The sequence below is a fragment of the Phragmites australis genome, chromosome 10, assembly GCF_958298935.1.
Source record: "Phragmites australis chromosome 10, lpPhrAust1.1, whole genome shotgun sequence".
In the NCBI taxonomy this organism is placed as follows: Eukaryota; Viridiplantae; Streptophyta; class Magnoliopsida; order Poales; family Poaceae; genus Phragmites; species Phragmites australis.
In genome coordinates, this window is record NC_084930.1 from 8,437,820 (window position 1) to 8,465,132 (window position 27,313).

General features: G+C 42.1%; 2 protein-coding genes and 1 non-coding gene across 5 annotated transcripts; 1 reads left to right on the forward strand and 2 right to left on the reverse strand.

Annotated features, from left to right (window-relative positions):
- Positions 1–3,293: 3,293 nt before the first annotated feature.
- LOC133883461 (uncharacterized) lies at positions 3,294–5,699 on the reverse strand. 3 transcript variants are annotated; one of them, XM_062322793.1, is made up of 5 exons: positions 5,369–5,699; positions 4,472–4,725; positions 3,893–3,983; positions 3,626–3,692; positions 3,294–3,555 (listed from the first exon to the last, which is right to left on the reverse strand). In XM_062322793.1, exons 1-5 carry the CDS (start codon positions 5,383–5,385, stop codon positions 3,502–3,504), a joined length of 483 nt encoding a protein of 160 aa, XP_062178777.1. In that variant the 5' UTR covers positions 5,386–5,699; the 3' UTR covers positions 3,294–3,501. The 3 variants fall into 3 exon arrangements, with proteins under 3 accessions (XP_062178777.1, XP_062178776.1, XP_062178778.1); XM_062322792.1 differs by having other exon boundaries at positions 5,327–5,698; XM_062322794.1 differs by having other exon boundaries at positions 4,472–4,730; positions 5,369–5,697.
- Positions 5,700–7,171: 1,472 nt separating this feature from the next.
- On the forward strand, positions 7,172–7,255 carry TRNAL-CAA (transfer RNA leucine (anticodon CAA)). The gene has a single exon. It is a non-coding gene; the product is annotated as a tRNA-Leu (tRNA).
- A 6,005-nt stretch (positions 7,256–13,260) lies between these two features.
- On the reverse strand, positions 13,261–14,262 carry LOC133930026 (uncharacterized). Its single transcript, XM_062376716.1, has 2 exons — positions 13,938–14,262; positions 13,261–13,833 (listed from the first exon to the last, which is right to left on the reverse strand). The coding sequence occupies exons 1-2, from the start codon at positions 14,116–14,118 to the stop codon at positions 13,598–13,600; spliced, it is 417 nt and encodes a 138-aa protein (XP_062232700.1). The 5' UTR covers positions 14,119–14,262; the 3' UTR covers positions 13,261–13,597.
- Positions 14,263–27,313: the final 13,051 nt, after the last annotated feature.

The following is a 27,313-nucleotide window of genomic DNA, read 5'->3' on the forward strand; positions in this document are numbered from 1 at the left end:
TGAGTAATTTAGTACAAATGGTAGTTATTTGGCACTGGATAATTAATAATTGAGGTTAACATTGAATAGCCAACTCCGCTTGCAGTGTTCTAGTTCGCTGCTTCATGCAACGGATAAACATCAATCAAACGATTCAATTAGCTAGAATCCCACATTAGTCAACAATTCAGTTGAACTTGTACCTACAAATCACAGTACATGTATACGCACTTGTAGCTACAAATCACACATCAGGCATAGATCCCAACCATGCACAAACTTGCCATTGGTTTGTTTACCTCAGATGAAGCACGAGCTGCACTTGCACCTTTGCTACAACGGCGGGAGGTAACAGGGTAGGTCGCGGCACCTAGATGTGCGATGGGGCAGGCCGCTATGGCTAGAGGCACGCGAGGTTGGGCCACCACACCTAGAGACGTGGAGGGAGGCGCGCTAGGCTGGGCCGCCACACCTGGGACACTGCAAGGGTGGCGCCGGAGGATGAGCTTGTGCCAGGGAAGAGTTGACGACCGCGGGGAGCCAGGCTATGCGCCACCATGTCGACCTCATCCACCGGAGTAGGCCCTCCATCTCCGAGTGGCGGCGCTAGGGTTTCATGAGAGCGAGCTGGAGTCGGAAGAGAGCGAGCGAACGAACGACAAAACTCGGGGAGAGAGCGAGCGATAGGAGATGGGGAAAAACGATTCGATCACATGATTGGCCGATGGCAGAGGTGGGTAAATATGTTGTAACTTGAGGGCTAGTCTCGTTTCCACCATTCACACAATCTATGGAAGATGCTACAGGGTGGATTGTGAATTGGGCCACAATACAGGTCTAGATTGTGGCATTCCATTTTCATATTCGAGCCGTTTGTTTGCACATCCGATTCTAGAGCACAATCCACAATTCACAATCCGAAACAAATAGGCCCTTATTCTCCAGTCATGAGTGGAATCACATTCTGATATTTTATCTCATTAGTAGTTTAAAATTATCTATCTATGCAGTTGATGGATATAGTGATCGTACATTTATATAGATCACTTGATTCAAACATATACATGAAGGTTCCCAATGAAATCCAAATTCCGAATCCAAACACAAACCGCAATATATATTATGTAAAGCTTAAAAAGTCACTATATGACTTAAAACAGTCGGGAAGAATATGGTACAACCGACTTAGTGAGTTCCTTCTACATAAGGGTTACTCCAACACTGATAGTTGTCCATGTGTGTTTATGAAGAAATCCTCAACATGATTTTGTATCATTTTAGTATATGTTGATGACCTAAATATCATTGGCAACGCACAAGATATAAACAAAGCACACGATCATCTAAAGACGAAATTTGAGACGAAGGATTTAGGTAAAACCAAATTTTGGTCGGGTTTACAACTCGAGCACCTTCCCTCAAGAATTCTAGTACACCAGGCTACTTATATCCAGAAAATATTGAAGAAATTCAATATAGATCAATCATATCCATCTAAACACCTATGGTTGTTCGATCTCTAGATATATAGAAAGATCCATTTAGATCACAAGATGATGAAGAAGAGATACTGGACCTGAGGTTTCACATCTCAGTGTTATTAGAGCATTCATGTATCTTGCAAATTGCATCAGGTCTGATATCGCATTTGTAGTGAACTTACTAGTTAGACACAATGCTGCTCCAACTAAACGTCATTAGATGGGAGTAAACAATATCCTCATATATCTTCAAGGCACCGAAGATCTTGGCTTATTTTTTCAATTTTTAAGAAACCAAGATCCAAATATGATTGGATACATCGACGCTGGCTACTTATCAGATCCCCACAGTACCAGATCATAAATATATTTGTGTTCGTATATGGTGGAACAACCATATCATGGAAACCTTCAAAACAAACTCTAGTTGCTACCTCCACAAATCATTTTTAAATAATTATATTATATGAAGCATCACGTGAATATGTGTGGCTTCACAGAATAATCAACCACATACAAAAATCGTGTGTTATTTGTTCCATGGAATCACCCACCATTATCTACAAAGATAATGCTACTTGTGCTGCTCAGATGCAAATATGTTACGTAAAGAGAAATATCACTAAACATATTACCCTTAAATTATTTTATCCTCATTAGTTACAATAAAGTGAGGAGATAAATATTTTTGCAAACTAAATCTTACGATAACTTCGCAGATTTATTCACAAAGTCCTTAACATATTCTACATTCCAAAAATATGTTCATGAAATTAGTATACGACGACTTCAATATTTACAAGATTCAAGGGGAGTCTCCTCCTGAATTTTAATATCTTCATACATCATATTATACTATTTTTCCTATATGAGTTTTACTCACAAGATTTCTCATAAAAGGTTTTAATGAAACAATATCTACACAAGAATATATGTCATATTTGTTATTTTCCCTACCGGGATTTTTAAGGAGATATCAAAGACATATTGATCCACAAGTCATATATATTGTTCTCTAAAATCACTTATGAGTTTCCCTTTTCAAGTTTTTCTCATATGAGTTTACAATGAGATAATAATTAACATATATTGTATCATTTTCTCTTTATTTTCGTACTGAGTTTTAAAGAAGTTTTAACAGTATATCACCATATTATTACTATCACTTTTCTCATATTTTTCTCACAGGGTTTTATAAAGTTATTTAGATATATGTGTGTGGAGAGGGAGAATAATATTGATCAAGAGGAAGTGTTACGAACCAGTGACCAACGCCACCGATCGTCAAGCAACTGGCTTGCAGTTGCTTATGCCCCTTGGGCAATAGGTATCTATTTAGAAGATAGGCCTCCCGAACGGATATAAACGTAACTGTTCACCATATATAATTATTTACATCTATCAATAAAAAAACTAACTATTAAATTCATTTCTTGTATCTCTCTATTTTACATTCGATCTAGTCTAAACAATGTAGTTTGGTAGCATCACCCAGTGGTGCGTTGGCGTGCCTTCATACACGGATCCACCCGTCAGGCCGTAAGCCCGTAGCTGGCAATAATTTCGACAGTGGCTTAAAATTTGTTTGCATTCCTACTGTTTCTTCAGTAATTTCCTTACGACTGCATCTAGGCATGACAATTTGTTTTCTTTTCTTTTCAGTTATATAGTCATCAGCAAGTTAGCTACTATACAACAATTTTTTCTTCTTTTTATCAGGATTTATACCTCGAGCTTTAACCCTCTGTCCAACTTGTTTTCACAAAAAAAGCACCAGGTCCAACTTGTTTTCACCAAAAAAAAAAAAAAAAAAAAAAAAAAAAAACCGAAAGGTAAAAGATCAAACGTTCTCATAAACTTGACAGGAATAATATATTACAATGTTTAATATAAGGACGCTGCCTTGTTTCATGATATTCATTCATGATACACCAATGAGCTCAGGAAAAGTTATGCGTTCCACAACTTAGAGCTCATGCGCATCCAAAGGTCCAAACACAATTACGCAATTAATCTGAGTCAAACAATGAACTTCAGAGGCCTAATCATATAGACCTTCTTGCTCCCAAGCGTCAACAAGCAAATCTATCATTTCCTGCAAGTAGAAGTTCTGAATTTAAGAATGTTCTGAAACAAGAAACAAGTAGTAAAACATGGGATCTTACACCAAGAGGTATCGGTTGGGAGAATGGCTTATTGCTTCCCAGCAGACTCTCATACCTTGCATTCCAACTGTACCACCAGTAAAAAAAGTTACAAATTATGGAGGATTGTAACACCGATGCACCTACTTTCATTAAAATATGTACTTTGACAATCTTCTTACAAACTAAGAATATAGAATAGTAGGATGTTCTTTTGGTTCACAACATGAAACTCAAGAAAACCCAGATACTTGGAGTGTCATAGCAGGAAATCACAAAATAACCCACCTTAATTTTGGTTCTCGAGGCTGTTGAGATCGAGAGTGGCGTTTTTTGTTTCCAACCCACTGCTGTCTGTTCTGATTCCAGAGCATAAGACCTCGAATATAGGCAGTAAAAAATCAAATACGATGAACAATTATTAAATCGAAAACAAACACTGTTTAGGAACAACAGACTGAACATGCTACAAAGTACAAAGCTGAACCATTAATATTTTTAAGAGATCTTGCCAGTTCATTGCAGCTGTGAGTTTACAGTCAGTAAGCCAAGCCGTCTAGAACAGAAAAGTGTAATTAGGCATAAAAGACGCTTTAGCTGATTTATATCACCAGCCTTCCACAAGTACATATGCAGAATCCTTTCATGCCAACGTTGAGATCAATTAGAATTAGAACATAAAAGGAAGGTCTTATTCAAAAACAATTTGTAGTATTCACAGGGAAATTAGAATCAAGTTCAACTACCAATTTCCATTCACATGGATGATGGAGCCCCAATAAGTAATCATCTCGTATTATTTGACAGTACATGACACTAACATGATGGAGTAAAAAGGCAAAAAGGAAATGGAACGGATGAATTCACCTTGATTTACAAACTCATTTGGGTTGCTGCTACTTCCTGCGGCATGTTGATCATTGGACTGCGCTGCCGTGCTGATCGAAGACATGCTCCTCTGCGACAGGATTGCGCTGTTCTCCATCTCATGAGCGCTCGTGCTCCAAAAGTCCTCGGACAGGCTAGCCTTCCTTATCGAGCGTCCCTGGATTCTCAACCGCTTCGAAGGCTTGTCGACCGCTGTTATAGGAGTAGGCTTAGCACAACAGCCAAAGCAACCTCTGCTCTGTAGCAAACCAGGATTGGCCAGTAAATGATTAGCACGGGGTGCCCAAGAGCTGGGATATGCTACGTTGTATCTTGTACTATGACAAAAGAGTAAAAGGCTAAAATTGCAACCATTTGTGTGCGAGGAAGCCGCAAATAGCTGTTTTTGCCGTAAGACTACAAACAAGCAACGCACTATGATCTCAGCAGCCATAAGAGCGAATATTTCTATGCGGGCCTAATTCCAAAGTCAGACTAAAGGCGAGTTTTTTATACCAAAAACAGGCCACGCGGATTAACCAAGAATAAGATGCCATCACCTGAAAAGCTCTCATACGACGAAATCAACGGGCTCAACAGGAAAAGTGAATAATGGATAAATCAAACCACCCTACCAGTTAGAATCACCAAAGGCTGTCTCGAATATAAAAACAGCAACCAGCTCAACAATCTGAATCAGGGGGTAACAATCATGCATGAGCCCGAACCGAACCACAGAACCTCGCATCGCGTCTACGGATCCTAGAAATCCGACCAGCCTCTCGGCCGATACATCGCAACATGTAGGGGAAGAATCACGAGAGGGAGGCAGGGAGGGGAGCGAGGCGCACGCACCCCATGCAAGCGACGAGGCGGCGCACCCAAGTGGAGAGGGACCTGCAGCTCAGCAGCATAGCATCCGGGCCAGGCGGGTGGAGGTCGCTGCCGCGGAGGAGGAGGAGAAGGGCGTCGTCGCGGTGGTGGTCGGCGAGGCCGGGGCACCAAACCCTAGCTCCGCCTGTGGTGGTGGTCGGCTATGGCGGAAGGGGGAGGCGAAGCGAGGAGGGTGAGGAGGAGGGGAGGTATCGGAATGGGATTCCGCCGTGGGTGTTGGGCTGGGATTGGGGAAGGGGAAGGGATTTGGGAATCTAGGAGGGAGGATTCATTTCAGGAGGAGGCTAGCGGTACTTGCCCATGCTGGATTGATGGGAAGGGACACGACGTGGCACTTTCTCGTTGCCTTTTGCAATTTTTTGCGTTTCTACTTCGCGTCCCCCAGAAATTCCACCATTCCTCCCGTTGGATTCCTCGGTTCAGTGCTGTAGCCTAGGGAGTAGAGATGCAAGTTTTTTTTGCCATTGGGTCGATCTAAAATTAAAAAATAAATTAGAGATTTATTTAAGAAAAAAAGAAACTAATTAGTAACTTAAAGCTATCTATTAGTTAAGTTCGGATATTCATGTATTCACATTAATAGGTATTCAAATTCGGGATGAACTATAGCATTAATCTCTTACATCTCTTGCTCCATGAAGTTGGTCACTTACCTAAAATTGCACGCATTCTTGTGTATTTAATGCCGCAGGCAAGAATACATCGGAGATAGGGTGAAACTATAGTGCGCACATGTATTGTTTCCTAAAAGTTTGCCTTTGATTTGATACTAGTTAGAATTAGGTTATGAGTTTAAAGTGTTGGTTTCACCATGAACACATTATTATGCAGGGTTAATTTTCCTTCACTGATTCTCATTCAAAGAGTAATTTGGTAGTTCTTAATTAAAGTAGCATGTTGGTACATTTAACAGTATGATCGGAAAACCCAAGTTCATTAGAGTAAACTACCATCGTAACAAGCTAGTGATGATGCTCACATAGCTAGTGATATGATTAAAAAACCTTAGTCCACACTAGTAGACTATACAATTAGGCAACCGTGCAGTCACACAACCAGGATGGGTACTGTAGCTGCTATGAATGCCCATTTTCTTTTCTTTTGATACCTTTTTGTTTGAAACTCATGTATAGGGAGCTGCATGTCTGGAACTAGAAAACATCCAAATTCACAACAGGAATATTTTAAGCTGGCTGCTCTGAAAATACACTCACATCCTCAATTAACTGCGCTAGTCTAAGTTCATTCTTCTTTAACAATTACTGACTACTTTCATTACTCCTTTCACTACCAAATGTACGTAAAGAAGTGGCTTCACAGGTACCCATAAAATAAAAGCTGAATCTGTGTGTGTTTGTAAAGGGATTAAGGGGGACGAAAATGACCTCTTTTCGGGTGACAAAGACCTACCTGCCATGTCGCCAACCATATCATGCACATTACTGATGATTTGGTTTTGTGTGGTGGAGTGGGTAATCAGTATTCACGATGCGTGATTGTCCTTTAAAGCTCACTTTTACTTTTTTTTTTTGTGTTGTTTAGTTCTGTCAAGGCTGTGCAAGAATGATAGAAGTGTTAAACTCAATCAATCAACATGCTCATCTTTAGTCACTCTTTGGGGGGTTAATGACTTTTCAAAGCTGCGATTAAAGTGTCGAACTGGTACGGACTTACGAATTTTGAATCAAAGGGCACCTCGGAACGTGGAAGGCACTGTTGGAAGTCAGCATTCAGCTAGCCGTTCGACCTAGAATATACACTAAAATATGTATACTTATAACTTTTAGAGCAAAACCATACATCTAAGTCAGGATGGCCGAGTGGTCTAAGGCGCCAGACTCAAGTTCTGGTCCTCTAACGAGGGCGTGGGTTCAAATCCCACTTCTGACAATTTGTTTTCGCCCTTTTTCCCCTCTAAATTTTGGCCTACCAGGCCGTATTTTTGTTTTGCAAATTGGCCCAAAATGTAAATGGGCCGTATTAACGTGCGACCTGTGCTGAGCGCGCGTCCCGTCGCAAAACAACAAAAGCCGCAGCCTCCATGCAATTCTATTCTATTTCCTAAAAGCAGAAACCACAGGATTTTAAGACAAACCTTAATCACGTTATTTGAGGAGAGATCAATGAACCCACGAAAGTTGCTACCTGTAAGTGTTAACTAAAATTATTGAAAAAGTTGTTAACTTGATATTAAGTTGCTGTTAGTAGTTTATGTGGTCGCTAGTACAACTTTTTATTGAACATGAAGCATCAAGTTCCTAACGAGACTATGTAGTAACTTATGTAAAGATTGTGTAGCAACATATTCAGAGACTATGTATCAACTTATGTGAAGACTGTATATCAATTTACATCGTACATTAAGTAGCAATTTATGTAGAGACTATGTAGCAACTTATGTAGAGCTGGAGCGTTATGGACACCTTATATTGTATGTCTGTTAGCAACTTACAAGGAGAGTTCATTAGCAAAGTTTACACGTAAGTTGCTAGAACCACTGCATGTAGCAACTTATAGGGAATTGTGTAGAAAAATTCAAATGAGGTAGCAACATTAGTTAAATAAATTGTAGCAACTTATGTGAAAAATTTATTAGTAAGCTTACACACATGTCGTTAGTATCACTACATATAAATTGCCAGTACATATAAAAAGATTTTGAAGCATATGTAATGTGGGTGTTATTTTGTATATGAACACAACGGTTCAAACGAAATTAAAAACGGACATCGAGAGAGATATCATGGTGTAAATGATCGAATGGACCGGCAGGTACAACAAAATACTTGCTCCTCTTTGTTGACGTCATCACCCAAGCTTGGTCCCTCTGGCGCGGCGCGTGATCCAGGCCCACGTGACGGGAAGAAGCCAACCCACGGCACCGTCCGCGAAAGAAGAATTGGGCCAACCCACCCCGTGCCGTACAGGTATTCCATTTGCCTAACACTCCATACCCGCCGTCCCGTTGTCTCTGTCATCGCCCGGGCCTTCCGTCACCAGTTCGGCAGTTCCTCGACTCCACGCGCGCCATGCTGCTGTTGCTCCCTTGCCCTTGCCCGTCCCTGATCTGGAACGGAGACCTAGCAGGATCTTAGGCGAGCTCCCGGCCGTTGTGCATCGCCCTCGCCCTCGCCCCCGCGTCCAGCCGTTGTCCACTCGTCACTCTTGCTCGGGGCCGCTGCCGCCTCCATGCGCGTCACCTCCTTTTTTTTCTTCTCGAATATTTGGTTCATTTGTTTCGAACAATTGGTTGTAAATGGTAGAACATTTCAATTTGCATTTTTGTTTATATAATTTTATATTTTAATATTTATAAAAATACATGGCAATTTTAAAATATTGCACATCTAAATTACCATTATCCATTAAAAAAACGACACTAAGATGTCATCCATACAACAGACAATATCTTATGGAGCCTATAGTGCAATATGTTAGAAATTAAATACGCTAGATGATGTTATATCTACATCAATATATCATCCAACTAACCGTTGGCATTTTTGTTGTCACGCATTAAAAACGTGACAAGACTGTACTAAGCTCACTAGAAAATGTATCACCTATCGTATACGCATTCGGCCTAAAAAAATATACAAGCCGTCCGTATATGCTTGTGCTTTTGGGCTAAGAAAACGTGTGCTTTTAGACTAAAAAAAGGTAAAAAAAAAAAAACATGCCTGCACCGTGTTGAAAATATATCGCCCGTTGATCTTTTCTAACGGGTCCAGCACAGTCTTATAGCTATTTTAATGGGCGATAAGCAAAGGTATTACCTGTTGGTTAAGTGATATGTTAATGTGAATATTATATCAGCTAGAGTATTTAATTTCTGATCGTTATACCGTAAGTCATACAAAATGTCACCTGTGGGATAGACGATGCTTTGCTATCGTTCCTCTAACCGTTCCTCTAACAGACGAGCTATATATTTTATAAATGTTGAAAAATAAAATTATATAAATAAAAAATCTTTTGATTTGAGGGGATTGGAGACAGGGGCGGACCATGGCCCGTGCAGAGTGCTCTGCTGCTAGTCAGCCCGTGATAACCAACCAGAGATATGACTCCCGAGGTCCCCCGTGCCCGTACGTGCTCCCTGCCGGCGGCGACGTCACCCGGCTCCCGGCAAGTGGCAGATCCCGACGAGCCGACGTCCGGCCCCGCCTCCCCAAGTACCCAGTTTAGACATGTTTATGCTATGATACACAAATTAGGTATAATTTTTTCCCATCTGGCAGAACAAGTTATCGTCATGTTCATCTCATTATCATAGAAGGTACCGGAGCTCTCTAGGGCACCAAACTTTTGTGATCTCCATCACATGGTTGGGGAGAAAGCAAAACAGACAATACAAGGGAGAAAGTAGCAGGAAATGATCCGGAAAGCGCAAGGAACCAGAGGGTTCTGATGACGGCAAGAACACGGATGAATAAACTTTGTTTGACCAATGACCATGAAAGTCTCAATTTGACTGACGAATTTCGTGTGTAGATTGCGAGAATCGAACGGTGGAGACAAGATGTTTCGAATCAGCCAAATGAAATCATGCGAACCCCAATGCGTGAACCCTACTCCAAATAGGAGAAGAAAAGGGTCTGCCTGAATTCTGACATGCAGCAGAAGCACGAGCAGTGTGGAAGCTGGGAGAGAAGAAACTCTAACATTTCCCGTGCTACAGTAGATTCGGAGAGAGAAAAAGAGTAGTAGAAGGTAAAAAATAGGTAGTTGTTGGAGATAAAAAAATAAAAGATGATATAATAATAATAAAAAATACTGTACTAAAGTTTTTAAAAATTAAAAATTAAAATAACGGTTGAAGATGACCTTACTATAAACCAAAGCATAATCTGTTGTGCGTGACGCACCTCGTGATGGTCTCCACTCCAACGAGGATCCTCGACGTCATGGAATGAGCACATGAAGCAACACCGTACGCGGCCATCAGAGCCTCTTAGCATCTCTTATCTTAATATTTAAAGAAGAAAAAAATCATCGCATTCGCTCTAAAAATTACAAGATTAACACGTTATTTTTTTAAAAAAAATAGACTACTCATTATTATGAACATCTAAATTTATAATTAACTAAATTCAAAATTAAAACTAAATTTAGAATTAAACATTTGGTCTAGATTAAACCAAATAGTTCATATGAAATACAATTTATAAATAACTAAACTCAGAATTAAAAATTATAAAATTAGCGGTTCAGTTTTTATATATTTTAGAAAGCAAAATATCTAAATAAAGAGTTCAAATAAAATAAAATAAATCATAATTGAAATTAGGGTTAGAATAGAAAAAAGAAAAATCCATATCAAATATAGTCTTAAAAAATCAAAAACCTAAATAAAGAGTCAAAATTAAATACAATTAATTAATAGCTAAAATTCATAATAAAATTATGATTTTTTTCTATAATTCTTACTAAGATAATAAATTAAGAAGCATCATGTACCTCAAGTTCGTCACGTCAAACATGTAAGTAGACAAAGCACAACACGTAGGAAAGACAAACTTATTCTGATTTTAGTTAAGCTGTCTACACCTGACACAAGATTATAGTAGTTGATCAAAATATATACCACTCGAATCAATACATGTATACGGTTCGGGTAGAAGTTTAAAGTATAAATAGTTTTCTCTCCCATTAATATAGTTTTTATCTCTTCTTCTAATTTCATATGTTTTGTTACTTAAATGGCACTAGCATCATTAAAAAAGTTAAATAGACTAATTTTTAATTAAATGTAAAATTATGATAAAATATTACAACGAAACTAACCACCATCCTAATTTAGAATATCTGTTCAAAAATTGAAGGACTAGTTCATATTCGAGACAAACCATAGGGATTATCAAAGCAACCCGCTCGTTCAAACACCTATTGGGTTTTAGAGCATCTCGATCCGATTCAACACTTCGACTAGTGGGCTACACTGCCCACAGTAGAAAAAAAAGGAAATCCTGTCCGTCGATTCTTCGACCCGACGGCTAGGTGATCAAACCGATAACACCGTTTCTCACTGAGTTTGTGCGAGGTGCGGAGGGGCGGGGAGAGCGACAGATCCAGGAGCCGAGGATCGTTAGATCGGATGGCACACCACCAAATCAATACGAGCTGTTGGATGGATGAGCCGCCAACCACCGTCGTTAGATTCTTTTTAAGTAGTAGAAAATCAAATATTAGGAGCTGTCCAGGCTAGCGGTCTCCTGAACGAACATATTCCTTGCTCCACCTTGATACCTAATCCATGACACAACAGAATATGCAAGTATTATGCACCAATTTCATATAAAATCTGATTTTAATTAGATTAAAAAAAAGTGGTATTATATTTCTCCAAAAATTCTAAAACTTTTTGTATGTGTTTTGTAATCCATGTGTAACCTATTTTAATTAGATTCACCAGAAAAACATGTGTAAAATTTAAACTAATTCTCAAAAAAGTTACTTTTATAAAACCTAACAATTGTTAGAGCCTCAAATAAAATCCCAAAAATCTAAAAAAATCACTAATATTCTTATTATATAATGAATAATTTATAAAGTTATCTTTATCCCTATGTTATATGGTGAAAAAATAATTTCCTTTGTAATACTCCATTTATATACTTACAAAGAAACTTACTTTTTCACCATATAACATAAGACTGAAAATAATTTGATAAATTAGTCTATCATATAAGAAAAATATTAGTGATTTTTTCTAGATTTTTAGGATTTTATTTGAAACCCTAAAAATTATTAGGTGTTATAAAAGTAGCCTATTTAGAGAATTTTAGTTTAAATTATACACATAATTTTTGGGTAAATTAAATTAAAATAGGTTGCACATGGATTATAGAACACGTAAAAAATTTCTGATATTTTTAGATAAACATAAAACTATTTTTGAATAAATTTAGTTAAAATTGGGTTTTATGTGAAATTGATGTATAATACTGATAATTTTGTATTACTAGTTACAATATTTATTTTTTTAAATTACAAATGGCATAATATTTATAGATTTGTGCAATTCACTCCAATAATAATAACAACTAGACCGGATAAAGAATATTCTTCCCCAAAATATAATAGGTCCTACAACGATACAAAACTGTGCGAATAATTGATCAACACATGGCAGGGGGGGGGGTGACCATGCGATGCAGTCATGCAGAGTCGTTGATCGGTAGCATGAGCACACGAGTGTGGAGGGGACAACCAATGATGGGCATACAAACTGTTAAAAGTATCGGGGTTTCACTGTGCTCGATGAGCTAAAGGTTGGACTTCAGTTCAAAGAATTTCCTTTGAGCATTGGTTCGATCGTAGGAATTCCACAACTCAACTTCAGAGGGAATCGAAAAAAAAAATCATGCGTTACAAATAACGCGTTGACATGAAATTAGCATCTCAAGATGCGCGATTTTCTCTGCCAATGCAAAGAGTTTGGATTTGGATCTAAGCCCCTCCGTCCAAGGAGCCCACACGAACAGTTTCTTGGCAGTTGGTCGTGCTACAAGTGACCCCTGCTGAACGGAGCCTTCCGAGACACTCGCGGGCCGACACGCCGTTCCGCGGCGCACGCTCGATCGGGCCGCGGACTCCGCGCATGTGATCCCCGCCCGGCGGCCGCTCACCCGTGCGCCGCTCGCGCTTGACTCGTTTGTCGCCGGCCGCGAGAGACGCCAAACCAAACCGGACGGACCACGGAAGCAGCCACCGCCGGCGCTGAGCGAGCGAGCGAGCTCTCACAGCCATGAATCCGAACCCCCGCAGAATCTCTCCCCTCGCGCTTCCACAAAATCGAAGGAAAAGATCTACCGGGAAGGAACTGCTCACCAAGAAAACAAAAAAAAGGGAAATTGAAATCAAAATTTGGTGGCAAGGGAAGCGGGGGAAAATATAACTGAAAGATAGAAACTTATTTTTTTCCGAACCATAAAGATCGAAACTTTCAGATTGGAACAGCGAAGAATCGTTCGCTGCTCACCCCGAAATCGGAATAATGTACAAGCAGCCAAGCACAACAGCGATGGACACACGGATCGCTAGCTCCCTCGCCGGGATGGCAACTAATTACAAAACTTCCAAAAGGGCGAGGGAGCAAGCGATTAGGCAATCAGCAAGACCATAGTTAAGAAGAACACAGGGAAGAGAAGAAGAAGAGGTTGAACAGCTCGAGGTCTAGATTAATGGCAGGTTTGGACCGGTTAAGTGAGCTAGTTGGAGTAGCTGGCGCTAGTAGGAGCAGGCGACCCTGAGCATGGAGCGGCCGCGGAGCATTCCGCGGTACAGCGCCTCCCGGTTCGCCGGCATGGCCGCCGTCCTCAGCTCAGCCGCCGCGGCGACGCTCCCGCACGACGGCTCGGCCTCCGCGCGGGCGTGGGCGGGAGTGGCGCCATTGTCGACGACGTCGTCAGCGAATCGCACCCGCTTCTTGCTCCCGCGCCGCGCCTTCGCCCGCTTCCGCTCCTCTGGAGCACGCAAGAATCAGCATCGGTAACCGATGACCGCACGGCCGGACCGGACGTCGACGTCACAGTCAAGACTCAGGAAACCGAGGTGGCGTTGCACTTACCGTTGGAGGAGAGGCACGGCCGGAGCCGAGGAGGCGAAGCGTCGTCGTCGGAGGCGACCGGGTGCTGGGGCTTGGCGCGGCAGAGGGAGAAGAGGACGAGCGTGCCGGAGAGCGCCATGGCGGTGGCCGCGAGGGCGAGGCCGGCGTGGGACCCGCCCAGAGAGGAGCCCGACACCGCCATCCCGCACCGCAAGATGGAAGGCCTTGGCTTGGCTACCAGCAGCGGCCGGCGAGGAGACGAGAGAGCAGGCGAGTGTTCTGGGAGGGAGGTCGTTGGGGGCGGGTGGCGGAGGAGAGGGGACCGTGCAGTTGCAGCGGAACCTGAACGCTGCTATAATATTATATAGGTCCGGTCCGTCCGTCCTGTCCTGATCCCTGACGTTGAAATCATTGTAACGTCGTCGTTAACATATGAATCGAGTCTCATATATCAGTGACGACCTGCGACGTTTCGATGCTAATCACAGATTTACTCAGAAAGGTTGGGTTGAAATCATGGGTCTATGGGCATATTTGTCATTTCAGATTCCGGATCATATGCAGTAAGGGGTAGGCGTATTTTTTTTAAAAAGTCAAACTTCGTATATTTTAACTAATATTTCATTAAATTATAAGAGTATTTACTATATAAAAATTATATAACTAGATTTATAATTTAAAATAATTTAACACTATATAGATTTTGTAGTTATAAATGATATACTTTGTGATAAAACCTTAGTCAAAATCTAACTTTAAAATCCGAGTTAAAAAAATATATCTACTATTTTTTAATAGAGTTAGTACTACATTTCCAAAAATGGTGAAATGAGCAATGATGATTTTTCGTGGTCCGTCGGTCACCAGCGCCGCCAGGAGAGGGTAGGGCCAGAGGCGTGGTGGAACGGAGCTTGTGATGCGATGACACGCCACGGCCTTGCGACGGCACAGTCCACCGCCGCCTTGTCAGGCGGCCACACCGAGCAGGAATTCGGGCGTGGCAAGAGAGATTAGAGAAAATCACAATGAAATTTAGGATTTGGGAGGACTAAACCAAAGCAGTTCATCTCGAGTTCATAGCTTTTCTGGAATAATCCAAACAAACAAGATAAGTTTCATTTTCTCCACCAATGGCCGGTTATATACTCCGGTTCAGATTACAACTTAGATTAACGCTAATCATCAGCTAAGCATGCTTAAGACAGCTAAGAACGGTAAAGGATGGTAATAAATTGAATTAAATTGTTCTTGTCTGACAATTACGCTAAACGCTAGCAATAAGGAGTGTTCACCGTCGATCTTCCCTCCAAACGGTAACTTGCAATCCTGGACATTAGTTTATCTAAGTCATGACAAATCTCCCTTCTTTGATACCACACTTGCCCTAGAGTGTGCTGCTTCGCCGGAATTGCGCTATTGTGCTCTTCAGTCTGAACTTCAGGTCATCATTGTCGAATCACACTCCTGTAAAAATCAGGAAAGGTAGATTTGATGCAATCTTTGTCCTCCCAAATTGCCTCATCGGGTGGTGAGCTCTCCCATTGGACCAGCCACCGTGTAATCAAGTTATCATTGGAATATCTCCACAACGTCATACGCTCCATGCTCAGCAAATCTATTACAAATCATGGTGTAGAATTGAGACCACTTCACTTGTCTGCTGGAAAGCCTAAGTCCAGTCCACCAATATTCAACTTGCCCAGAACAATGGAGAGTGGCCAATGGTACCAACATCTCAATTGGAACCATAGCTAATTCAAATTACTTCTCGCATTACCTAGTCCACTCATTGGAGTTGTCACCTTAAAATATAGGAAGGTCCAACTTAGGTCTAGCTATGGATAAACAAAATGTAGGTTCACTACCCCTTTGCCCCCATCTGTCAGAACATAACCACTCCTATGAGATTCAAGATTTCTAGCATGAGGTGGAATGTAAGTGGCTTGGGCATTATGTGCATTGAACATGTTCTGAGCATGAACATGCATATGGTCGGTTCTCTCCTGGATGTACTCATTCTTCACAGCATGAGGATTAACTCTAGGCAGTAAATCAACATAAACAACACCAAAGGATGATGGTGAGAAGTGTTATTATGACCATTAGCTTCTATGTTACCTTCTGAATTGTACTTACCTAGCTTGTCCTCCTCGTAGGCCTTGTTCAATTCCTTCTCTATTTCCTCACTCATAACCTTGTTCAATTCCGATTCAACGATCTTGTCTATAGAATGGTTGTTCCTCACAAACTCCATCATAGTGGACTGAATGGCGCTTAGCTGGTCTTGCATAAGCGTCATGCGCGTCTCCATGCTTCCCATCTAAGTGCATAGATCTAGTACCTCCTCTTGTACAGTCTTTGCGATTCCCAAACTTGATCCGTCCAAATCATCAGGGTTATTGACCCTCGAGAGTGAGGTCCTCATTGCTGCTGTTGTCGCAGCCATCATCTTCGTGTTGCATGTCATTGTCAGCTGGTTAGAGTGGATCGGTTCGAACAATTCCTCCCCAATTCGTTCACTTCGTCGAGTCTACTGCCGCCTTGGTTGGGATATGATCGAGGAATTTTACGCATGAACAAGTCAAGCAACCCAAACAAACATCCAACCAACCTCCTTCACCACCGCGAGCTCCGAATTGATCCTGCTCCAGGAATTTTATGCTCAAACACCTACCAAGCAACCCTCGCAGGAGCTTGATTCCGCCACTGGTTTGCCAAGGAGTGAGTGGCTCCGATATCAATTTGTCACACCTGAATAGGAATTTGAGCGTGGCAAAAGAGATCAGAGAAAATTGCAATGGAATTTGGGATTTGGGATGACTGAACTGAAGCAGTTCGTCCCAAGTTTATAGCTTTTCTGGAATAATCCAAACAAACAAGACAAGTTCTATTTCTCCACCAATGGCCGGTTATATACTCTGGTCCAGATTACAACTCAAATTAACGCTAATCATCAGCTAAACACACTTAAGATAGCTAAGAACGGTACGGTGATAAACTGAATTAAACTGTTCTTGTCTGACAATTATGCCAGACGCTAGTGTCTGCCGTCGATCTTCCCTCCAAACGGTATCTTGTAATCCTGGACGTCGGTTTAGCTCAGGTCATGACACGCCTCCAAGTGCTGACACGCTCGGCCGCTCGCGGGCCGCGATGACCACGTACACGACCACACGGCACGGGCTCGACTGAGACCACACGGGAATGTTGCTCAAGTTCTAGGTTCCTAGTTACTAGTTGGATTCGATCGGGTGTTCTCGATTAACTATTCTAAATCGTATGAACCATCTACATGGAAACTCAAATTTCGGTTCAAAAGATCGAAGTTTCTGGCCGAAATTCCCAAACCTAACATGCTAAATGCCGAGATTCGTATCCTCTAACTTTGCTTCGACAAAGTCAGATGAGCTACAGTAAATTGCAGTTTGTATTTTTCCCGTCTGTCGGATCGTGAGTGATAGGATTGACCCGATCGGAAGAGCGAGGGTCAGGATTTTAGTGCTACAGTTGCTACAGTACCATTTTCAACAGTATTTTCGTAACAGTAGCTGCTACAGTACTTTTGGTACAGCAATAAAAATGTATTTCACTGTTTATGCACTCACTATTTACTGTACTACCGAAGCAAAGTCAGAGGATGCGAATCCTAAATGCCGTGGGTGGTAGAAAAAAAGAAAAAGAAAAAACTCCTAAGGATCCGTAGCAAATGAACCTAGAACATCGATCAAAAACGACATTTTGTTAGTTCATGGATGACTACTTTATTCAATATCACCGTCGCATTCACGAGCACCGATCAAAACATAGTTTGGTGCAATGGTATTGAAAAAAAAGAAGTCCCAGTGATCGATCGATCGGACAACGGAACAAGCAACACGCATCGATCAAACTGATCCAAAAGACAGGAGGCGGTCTTTGATCCGGCACGGCAAGCCGCGTGGTTGGACAACGTCGCGATCGGCCACCTACACCGCCCGGCAGGCACGTTTCGGATCCACCGTGCAGGAGCTGCCTCGGCGCCCCTCGGCTCCGTCGCCGCTTCGCGTCATCGTGTCCGGCGGCGACAGGTGCGGTGCATACATGATCGCCGAATCCCCGTGCGAATTCCGGCCCAACACCGCTCGTGTCACCCGGCGTCTTAGACCATTTTGAAGTGATTCCTGTCAGGACGAAAGAATTTTTTTTTTCAGCGTCTTAACAGTTTTACTTTACGATTCTTGTTACTAAGAGATTCTTAATATCATTCTATTCAGGATAGAATTTTCTCTTTTTTATCTCACCAATCCATTTGAAGAAAAACTGTTAGAGATAAGAGAAAATAAAGTAAATAAGAACGGGAAGAGAAATTGGAAATAAAACGAAATAAAACGAAATAAAGAGAATATGATTGGAGATAATTTTACCTAATTTTATGAGTCGGACGCACACAAGCACGCACTTTACGTCTCGTTCCTGACGAATTAGAGCGACCGCAGTTTTTTACCGGGTGGTTTCTCGTGCCGCTTGCGTCGATCGCATGGCAGCCTATACAAAATGCAACTTGCATAGAGGCGTGACGGCCAAAGCCAATTAGCCAACGGTGACGACGCGTTGGGACGATCGACGGCGACGCCAAAAGAGGCCAACACTTGCAGCCAAAGTTAATGGAGTATTTTGCTTGGAGTAGATAACCAGTTGGAATGTCCTGGATTCTCTGGAGGGTGATCGACGCAGGTGGAGCAGTGTTCTGTATCTACCTCTGGTTCGCTGCGGACTGAAGCGCCAATCAATGGAAGTGGAGCCCCAGAAATTTGCAATCTAAGCTCAAACAAACTGCATTTTTGCCACCTTTGTTTGGATATAAGGCAAATGCAAATGGACCAATTTGTGGTACTTTTATCGTCCAAAATCCAAAAGCTCAAGAGGCGAGGAAGCATCATGGTTTTCTAACTAAAGTGTTACTTAATCTGGTCATGAATAAACATTGTTTTCGATATCGATACAGTTTATAAAATATAACTTTGATTATTACTATTTTTTTATTATAATATATTGATAAGACATAGAAAAATATATTATTATGAAAAGATTTTTCGAGATAAATCTACATGTATCATTTTAAAAAATTCAAACTCAATATATAAAAAATAATTTATAGTCAAAGTTTAAAATATTAACTGCACGTAATCTAAAATGATACTTATTTATGATTATGTGGAGTAGGATCTTCCTTCTTCCTCCTTTAAAAAAAATAGTTTTTTGGAAAATGGAAAATAACTTTTAGAATAGAAATTTGGCAATAAACCCAACCTATCCAAGAATTTCTTGGTGCATTTTCGTAACGCTGGGCTGCAATAGGAAAGCATTCAATAAACTAGACATATTATTTTCTTCTAATTTAATACTAGTTAACATGTAATAAAATATTAAAAATCTATGTATATTATAAAATACGTTGTAGCTAGCTTTTCTATCTGCTCGTATCGACTCTCTTCCAACTTGACAAAAATATAACAGTGGGTATCCATACACTTATATCTAATTGACATATATAGTTGGACAGGGGAGACGCACCTGCGCTTATCCATTCTGCCGAGATCCGCAAAGGCGCACCTGATTATTGGCGAATGGCAAACATGGCCGACCGCTGCATCGAGCATGTTCCAAAGAGCGGAGCGGAGAGCAGCCGAGAAACCGACCGAGCCCTCGAGCACTGCTTTCGCCCTGGTGCCGGGCCCCCCGTGAGGTCACACACGTACTCTTCCCGCGCTCCTGTGTGGTTGCCGAGGTGGGACGCCGTACTCCGGGGACGCGTCGCTGTTAGGGACACTTGTCGCCGCCGTGGCGAGCTAGACTGCGTCGTTTGGCCACCGTTCTAGTCTAGAGGTACATCCCCGATGAGCTCTCTGATGTCTTTTTTTTTTCTCCCTAGCGAGATTGGCTCATCATTATCTTCTTACTTAAGGCGTAAATTTTCAAAATCATTTTGCCAACTGTAACCGGATCTGGATGGTTATAAAAATCGCGGTTACCGTAGTAAACGTTTAAAATTCGGTTAGAATCCGTTTAAAATTAGGTACGAATTTGCTCAAAATTCATTCAGTCAAATTTGAAATTTAGACAAAAAATTACTGGATGTGCCGTTCGGTAACCGGTCCAACTGAACCGGTTACTGAGCGATTTTACGATAATCCGAATGTTTTTTAAGATAACCGAACGCTTAATAACTGAACGATTTTGATCGAAAACCGCACGATTTGAAATGGTAATAGATTGGATTAACTTCTAATCTATGAATTTCTATGAAAATAAAAAATCACAAAAAATTACCAAAAAATTAGAAACAAATAGAAATAAATATGGCATGAGATTTGCTATGTTTTATTTGATCAAATTTTTTTTTGGCATGACCTTTGCTATATTTTGAACATTTTTAACGAAACAAATAGATACTAATAGCAATACAAGTATGACCATATAATTGTTTCATCGAATATATGCATACATTACATATGTAGCACCTCAAATTAATAAATATATCGAATTGTCCATACAAAAGCTAAAAATACAGTCACATGCCATCCATTAGTACTTACCAAAGTGATGCTTAAAATGTAATTTGCATAGTATCCACGCCACGTGCAACCTACGAGATAGAAAAAAAATTAGTATAATATCATGGTATGGAAATAAAGTAGTTGCAGAAAGTAAATTATCATCACTTTCAGAACCACCGGCTTGGGGGCGACTAAATTCGGTTGTATTGTACTCATCGGTGGATATAAGTATTATCCGTCGTGTAGATAGCAACTCTACCTTAAACTCTGCCTAAGTTTGCCCCGTCCATGCAGAAGTGGTTGACTATTGTCCATACAATATGGTATAAAACTCAGGATCTTGCCACTCATAGACCCACTGAATAGGAGGCTCTGACTGAGCATCGGAGATAGGATAGTGGTACGGATACGATCCAGAACTACTCTCCATGCCATAGTTGCTGGAATAGCTCTCACTATCTTATGGTCTATCATGGCCACCCTGTATGACATGCCTTTGTGAGAATAGGGCACGGTGATCCTGGTCTTGTGTGGCATGCAAAAACTGACTCTCACCAGTGAATTGCACGGGAGCAACGACAGAGGATGGGCATGGAAGAACATCACCTCTCTAACTGTCATCATCAGCGTTATCTGTCTTTGAGCTGCCGTCATTCGATTATTGGTAAGTTGGGCTCTTTAGGTCACTATCATGCTCTCATCGCTTTGCACTTGTTTTTTTGCCTTTACCCTTAATCTTCTTGCTCTTCTTTGGATGCGCCATTTGCTTCTTCTTCTTTCCCGTGTGTGTGTCACCTACCACTTTAGCAGCCCACCGTTGAAATCTTGTGGCACTAATCTATCACCAGGTGAGTTGGCAGGGGTATGTCACTGTCTGTATCCTCATCATCAAGCTCCGGGGTGGCATTTGATCTACCGGTCTCCATCCAGTCCTGGAGCGGATTGTTCTCCTCATTCAATGTGAGCTCCATAAACCGCTGAAATAGATCATTATCAACAGTCGACCTGATGCGTGCATCCAAATTATTTTGTATTCTCAGGTTGTAGTTGACATATACCAACTTATGTAGCTTCTTGTAGCTTAAGCAGTTGCAAACTTTCGTGTGGATAATTGCAAATGTACTCTAGTTCATCTCACAACCACTAGATGAAGCGCACTGAGACACTAGGCGCTTGACAAGCATCGTTAGTGTAGGTGTAGACGAACCAAACATAGACCACCATTGCGCTGCAAGTAGGTAAAATGATATAACGTTTGGAAAAGTAGATAAAGTGATGCAACAGTTAGATATGTCAACGCAATTCGTATCAGGTTGAGTCCTGCCGTCACAAGCCATCCGTGAAGCGAGCGGACCAGCGAACGACAGAGACTTTATCCGATATATTTCAATCTCAATAAGTGCTTCCGTGGCAATACTAACATCATTCATCCTCTCGAATGCCTCCCAGAGATCGTCGAACAAGTTTGGACCCGTGCCATACACGTAGTGCGTGCGGGGGTTCAATGAGGCCGCTGCAAGTTGATGATCAAAGCATTCGTACCAGGTTGGGTCTTCATCATTTCATGTAGATTTGAATGATTGTACAACCATCGCGAAATGGACCTTGCACTTTAAATGATAATGTCGTGTTCTCTAAATTCACCAACTGATTTCAACATTAAATTTATTGTATGCATCACACAAGGCTGCCACACGATAGCAGGATATTCCCTTCTGAGAACCTGACGGGCCTTCTTATAGTTGGACCCATTATCAATCATGATCTGCCCAATATTTTGTGGCCCCAAATCATTGATCAATGCTCTTATCTCCTGCATAAACGAATCAACCAAAAAAATATGCAACAATTGAAATACTATGTTACCGACTCAGTAAAATAATGTACCTTGTTCAAATACTTTGCATCTTGACTGTAGCTAGTCGCATCTACGGACTTGTAAAAAAACATACGACCATTGCAATATAAAAGAAAATTAATAATACTCATGTGCATCGGTCCAGTCCAAGAATCACACATGATGGTCATACCATACTCTGGTCATTCTAGCTTCCACTTGTCAAATATCTTCTTCAATGCACTCTCGTTCTCGTCTAGGTACTTACCATCTATATTCCGGCCAGTCAGAGATGGTACACCCTCGCCTGTTATAGAACAGATGATCATAAGTCAAAAAAAATATGACAACTATAAATTCATTGCAAACTTAATCACTCACCCCATTTCCGTATTTCTTTCACTGCAGCAATAAAAAATGCATTGTCTGCCCTTCTACTAGGAATACCTGAAGTGTGAAAAAATTTGGACCATACCAAACCAATAGCTTCCTTCGCTTTCTTTCCCTTCGCACTCCATGACTCGGTGTCAATCATTTACTGCATAGGGGCTTTTACTATAGCAACATTGTAATCTCTGACACTTGGTGGTGGCTCCCTGGTTCAAGATGCTCTCCTAAGCATCCTCTTTAACACAATGCCTTCTCTGTCACTTCCACTGCCACCTCCATGCTCGTGGACTCACCTGCCCTCCTCGTGAACTCTTCATCGTCCCAAGACCGAGTCATGACACACTGCACCTGTTCCTCCTCCATGTCCTCATTATCGCTTGTCAAATCTACCTGAACTCTTGCTGAATCTTGCCTCCGAAACCTCTCCTTAGCCTTAACCTTCCTCTTATCTCTTTCCCTATCTAGCTCACATCTGAAATAGTCACGCACATCTGGAGGCACCCTATCACAATGTATAACATTCAATCCGCGTCCTGCCAAATGTTCTTTCAACCTTGTGGCACCATCATCTTTCTTTTCCTTATTGCAGTAATTGCACATAAACCCCGGGACCAAATTGTCCCGTGCTGCCACACCACATCTCTATCCGCCATCGATTAGTTTGTATTGTCTCTGTTGGAAGAAGAAAGCTCAATGGTTAACCTACTAATAACTATGTTCATGCATGTTAAACTGATAAACATGTGCTGTCATGTTGCTAGTCATGCATAAATGTCTCAAGAAACAATTAAATTGACCAATATTAACAACCCTTGCTAGTACAAGGTAACAACCATGCACATCGGGCTAAAAACCGACGCAATAGGGTCAATAACCGAGCGAATCAACCACTAAATCATCCTAATTGACCACACAATGAACTACCGACCTTCTAAGAACGATTACCAAACAAATTACATAAAAAATCGCTAGTTAAAAGTGCATCTAGACCCTCTATATGGGTTTTGGCTAATTGATGACAAACGATTAAGGGACTAATGGGTTTGTTGAAGTTATGAACAGGTTTTAAGTCCCATTGGATAAGTTAAGAGATATTGGCATCCCTCAAAAAGAAAAGAGAAGCAGTATGTAGTTACTCAATAGGCTTTAATTTATTTTATTTTGAATTTGAGTTCAGGATAGCCGTACTATCAAGAGGGATGCGTGTTGGTAGTCTTGAAGGTGTCTCAGTGCTCAAAGTATCCTTTTAGAACTAAAAGTTGAGAGACACAATCACCCACGATCACCGCGAAAAAGGCTTTTGTTGTCTGATCCTAGAGTCTCCGGGTTAACCCGGATACTCTGGACTCTGATCAGTTGGTCGAAGTCTCCGGGTGAGACTCCAGCAGAGAGTCCCAGTTTTAACTTAAAAGCTCAACCTGGAGTCTCCAGGTTAGCCCGGATATTCCAGAGTCTGATATGTGATCGGAGTCTCCGGGTGAGACTCCGGCAGAGAGTCTCGGTTTGAGCTTGAGAGCTCAACCCGGAGTCACCAGGTTAGCCCGGATACTCCGGAGTCTGGTCTGTGGCTGGAGTCTCCGAGTGAGACTCCGCGCCAAAGTCTTGGGTAGGCTTTAAGTGCTTAACCCAGAGTCTCCGGGTTGGCCCGGATACTCCGGATTCTAGTGTTTCCGGACCCTCCGGAGAGGCTCTGGACAGTGATTCTGCCTATGTGCCCATGTGTTACTCGGAGTCTCCAGGTGAACCCAGATACTCCGGGTCAGTATAAAATGCACAGTAACAGCTAGTTTTTTGAAGTGGGCTATAAATACCCCTCACCCCCTCCTTCAATTGCTGATGAACCACTCGTGGACAAAATCATTCAAAGCCATTCAATAGCCATCCTAACTCCTCTAGAGCTTTGATTCTTGCAAGATTTGGAGATTAGGGTTTGTGAATTGAGATTGAGTGCTAGAGAGCAAAAATCCATTCTTAAGCACTTGAGGTCATCGCCAAGCTTTCGAGTCACGTTCTTTACTCTTGGAGCTTTGAGTTCCTAGATGGCAAGGCGTCACCCGGAGAGCACCCAAGTTTGTGGAGTGTCCCGAGAAGTTTGTATTACACATTGATTTGAGTAAGAACCATAACCTGATCTTTGTAGTCGCTTGGGTGAGGAAAGGGTTGAAAGAGACCCGGCTCTTTGTGAGCTTCTCAACGGAGACGTAGGCACTTCTTTGTGAGGTGGTCAAACTTCGGAAACAAATCCTTATCTCCTTTACTTTATTGTACATTTACTTGTTCTAGTTAATTTTTGGGGATTTTCCAATCTACTTGCTTGTGTGCGTATGACTGCAGGTTGTTGGTGATAAGGTATTTAGCCATCTCTTAGATCTGTGGTAACTTATAGACTCATTTAGATTTACTCAAAAGTTCATAAGTTTTGATTTCCTTTTTCATCCGGATAATCCGGGTAAGCCCGGAGTATCCGGGTTCTGTATAACCCGGAGTCTCCGGATTGACCCGGAATATCCGGATTCAGTAATCCGCTGTGAAGTTCTAAATTTCAGGAAATGCCTATTTACCTCCCTCTAGGCGATATCACATACATTTCACTAGTAAATGGTCGATAACCGAGCGAATCAACCACTAAATCGTCCTAATCGATCACACAACGAACTACCGACCTCCTAAGAACGATTACCGAACGAATTACATGAAAAATCGCTAGTAAATGGGCGGTTACCGAACAAAGATCTATGAAAATCGCTTGGCATCAGGTGCTCCATGCTGCTCTTCAAAGGCGGATGGTAACCCCTCAGATGCGGTCGGTTACCGACGTTAATCTCTTGATAATCGAAGCTTCAACGCCGGATTTCCGCTGGACTGTCGCGGATTTGGCCGGCCGGGCGACGATTCTTCAATTTTTGTTGTGGACAAACACAAGGGGAAAGTGAGCTGTGCACCAACGCGAGCTGAACGTCGACCGCCCTTATCCATTTGAGCTAGGCCGAAACGAGCCGATTTCACTGTGCATATGGCCCGTTTCGGCCTTTTTACAAATTCCCAATCTTCGAGCAGCTATTTGGTGATGCAATCAACATTTTTTTTGAAAATTCTTTTCACAAATAGTCTTAGAATTACCTCTAGTTTTTTATGGAATTTGTTTCTGAATTGTTTGAGTGTTTTCAAAATCGATTTGAATTTTTTGAATTCAAATTCGTTACCGAACGTATTATGAAACCGAGTTGGACCGGTAAGGTCGGTTACCGCGCATTTCGAGCGATAACCGTCACATTTTTGAACCCTGAAGGTGCTCAGGTGCACACAAGCACGTCACCACGACCCCAGCTCGTGCTCGGCACTCGCAGCTCATTGACAAGCACGCTACTGCCGGCTGGTCCTGCCGCTGCCCGCTGGCCCCTAAAAGTGTGCGTCCCTGTGGGCTAGGTAGTTGCAGCCTACGCCATGCCACTGCTGCAGGCCTGCAGGCTGCGCCCTTGCCTGGCCTGCTGGCCGCTTGCCGCACAGTCACAGTACCGCCTAGTCCTGTAATCATTCGCCCACCTCAGCGATGTTGCCGACTTGCCACCCGCCGGCACCCACCGACCAACCCTAGCCACAGCCCGCAAGGCACTCTACCAGAGGTCAGAGGAGAGACGAGATGAGGTCAGGATCGTCAGGTCTCACAGGAGCGGATCGCAAAAGAAGTTTGGGTGTTTGGCCTCATGGGCACATGGCCTATGGGCTAGAATGGGCCGGCTCAGAATTGAATTTGCCCTCATGTCTGTTTATACATATGTATATAACTTACATATACTTGATTTTTTTTGCAAAAATAATAAATATTCAGCTGAATACCCATGAATTACAGTAGGTCCGCCCATGCCACACACGTCCGACCATTTTGTTGGTTGGTTGCCCAACCAATAGGACTATTGAAGGTGGAGGAGATGGTATGTCAAAATGGATTAGCTGAGAAATACCCAATGATCTGTTTGAGCACACTCCAGCGAGTCAAAGCTTAGAGCGTCTCCAGCAGATTAGCCAAATCGCACCCTCCATATCTCCATATGGAGGACTATCTAAAAAGATTCACTCTCTATATCTATTCACACTCTAACAAACTATCCATATTTTACACTACATATTACACTCCTATATTTTAATTTTAGTAATCTCTTCATGTTCCCTCTTGCTTAGGAGCTAAGCTCCACGTTGCAAGTGACCAATGATGGACTTGGGCGGTGCCCCAGCTCCTTTCTCCCTCCTCCCCACAAATATGTCTAGGTTCTTGGATGAGCCTGGACCTTATCTCCTCTCGTGCTCTCTCTCACCCTCATCTCCTTATTTTCCCTTGACCGAACAACATAGCAGTAGTAGGAGCGAATCCACTCAATTCACCACTGCCCATGCCTCTCCACCAACAAGCTGTTACAGGGAGCATTGTCTGAGGCTCCTCCTTCGATCCCTGTCATCGGCTCGTCAATTCCTTACTGGATTCGAGCTCTCCAATGACCTTCTTCTCCAACTCCGGCTAACAACATCTTGCCATGAAACGCCACTGCAGCACCTCCCCACACCATACGAACCTCGGGTGAGCTCACCCACGCATAGGTGATCCTCGTTTCTGCACTTCTCTCCCCGCTCCCCTCGCC

Bases quoted from the DNA above. Each gene is read 5' to 3' on its own strand.
- LOC133883461 (XM_062322792.1), bottom strand. From the start codon at position 5,385: ATGCTGCTGAGCTGCAGGTCCCTCTCCACTTGGGTGCGCCGCCTCGTC. The intron at 4,726-5,326 runs GTGCGTGCGCCT...GCTACAGAGCAG, and splicing joins CGCCTCGTCGCTTGCATGGG to AGGTTGCTTTGGCTGTTGTG. The intron at 3,984-4,471 runs GTGAATTCATCC...CCTATATTCGAG, and splicing joins AAATGAGTTTGTAAATCAAG to GTCTTATGCTCTGGAATCAG.
- LOC133930026 (XM_062376716.1), bottom strand. From the start codon at position 14,118: ATGGCGGTGTCGGGCTCCTCTCTGGGCGGGTCCCACGCCGGCCTCGCC. The intron at 13,834-13,937 runs GTAAGTGCAACG...TGCGTGCTCCAG, and splicing joins GCCGTGCCTCTCCTCCAACG to AGGAGCGGAAGCGGGCGAAG.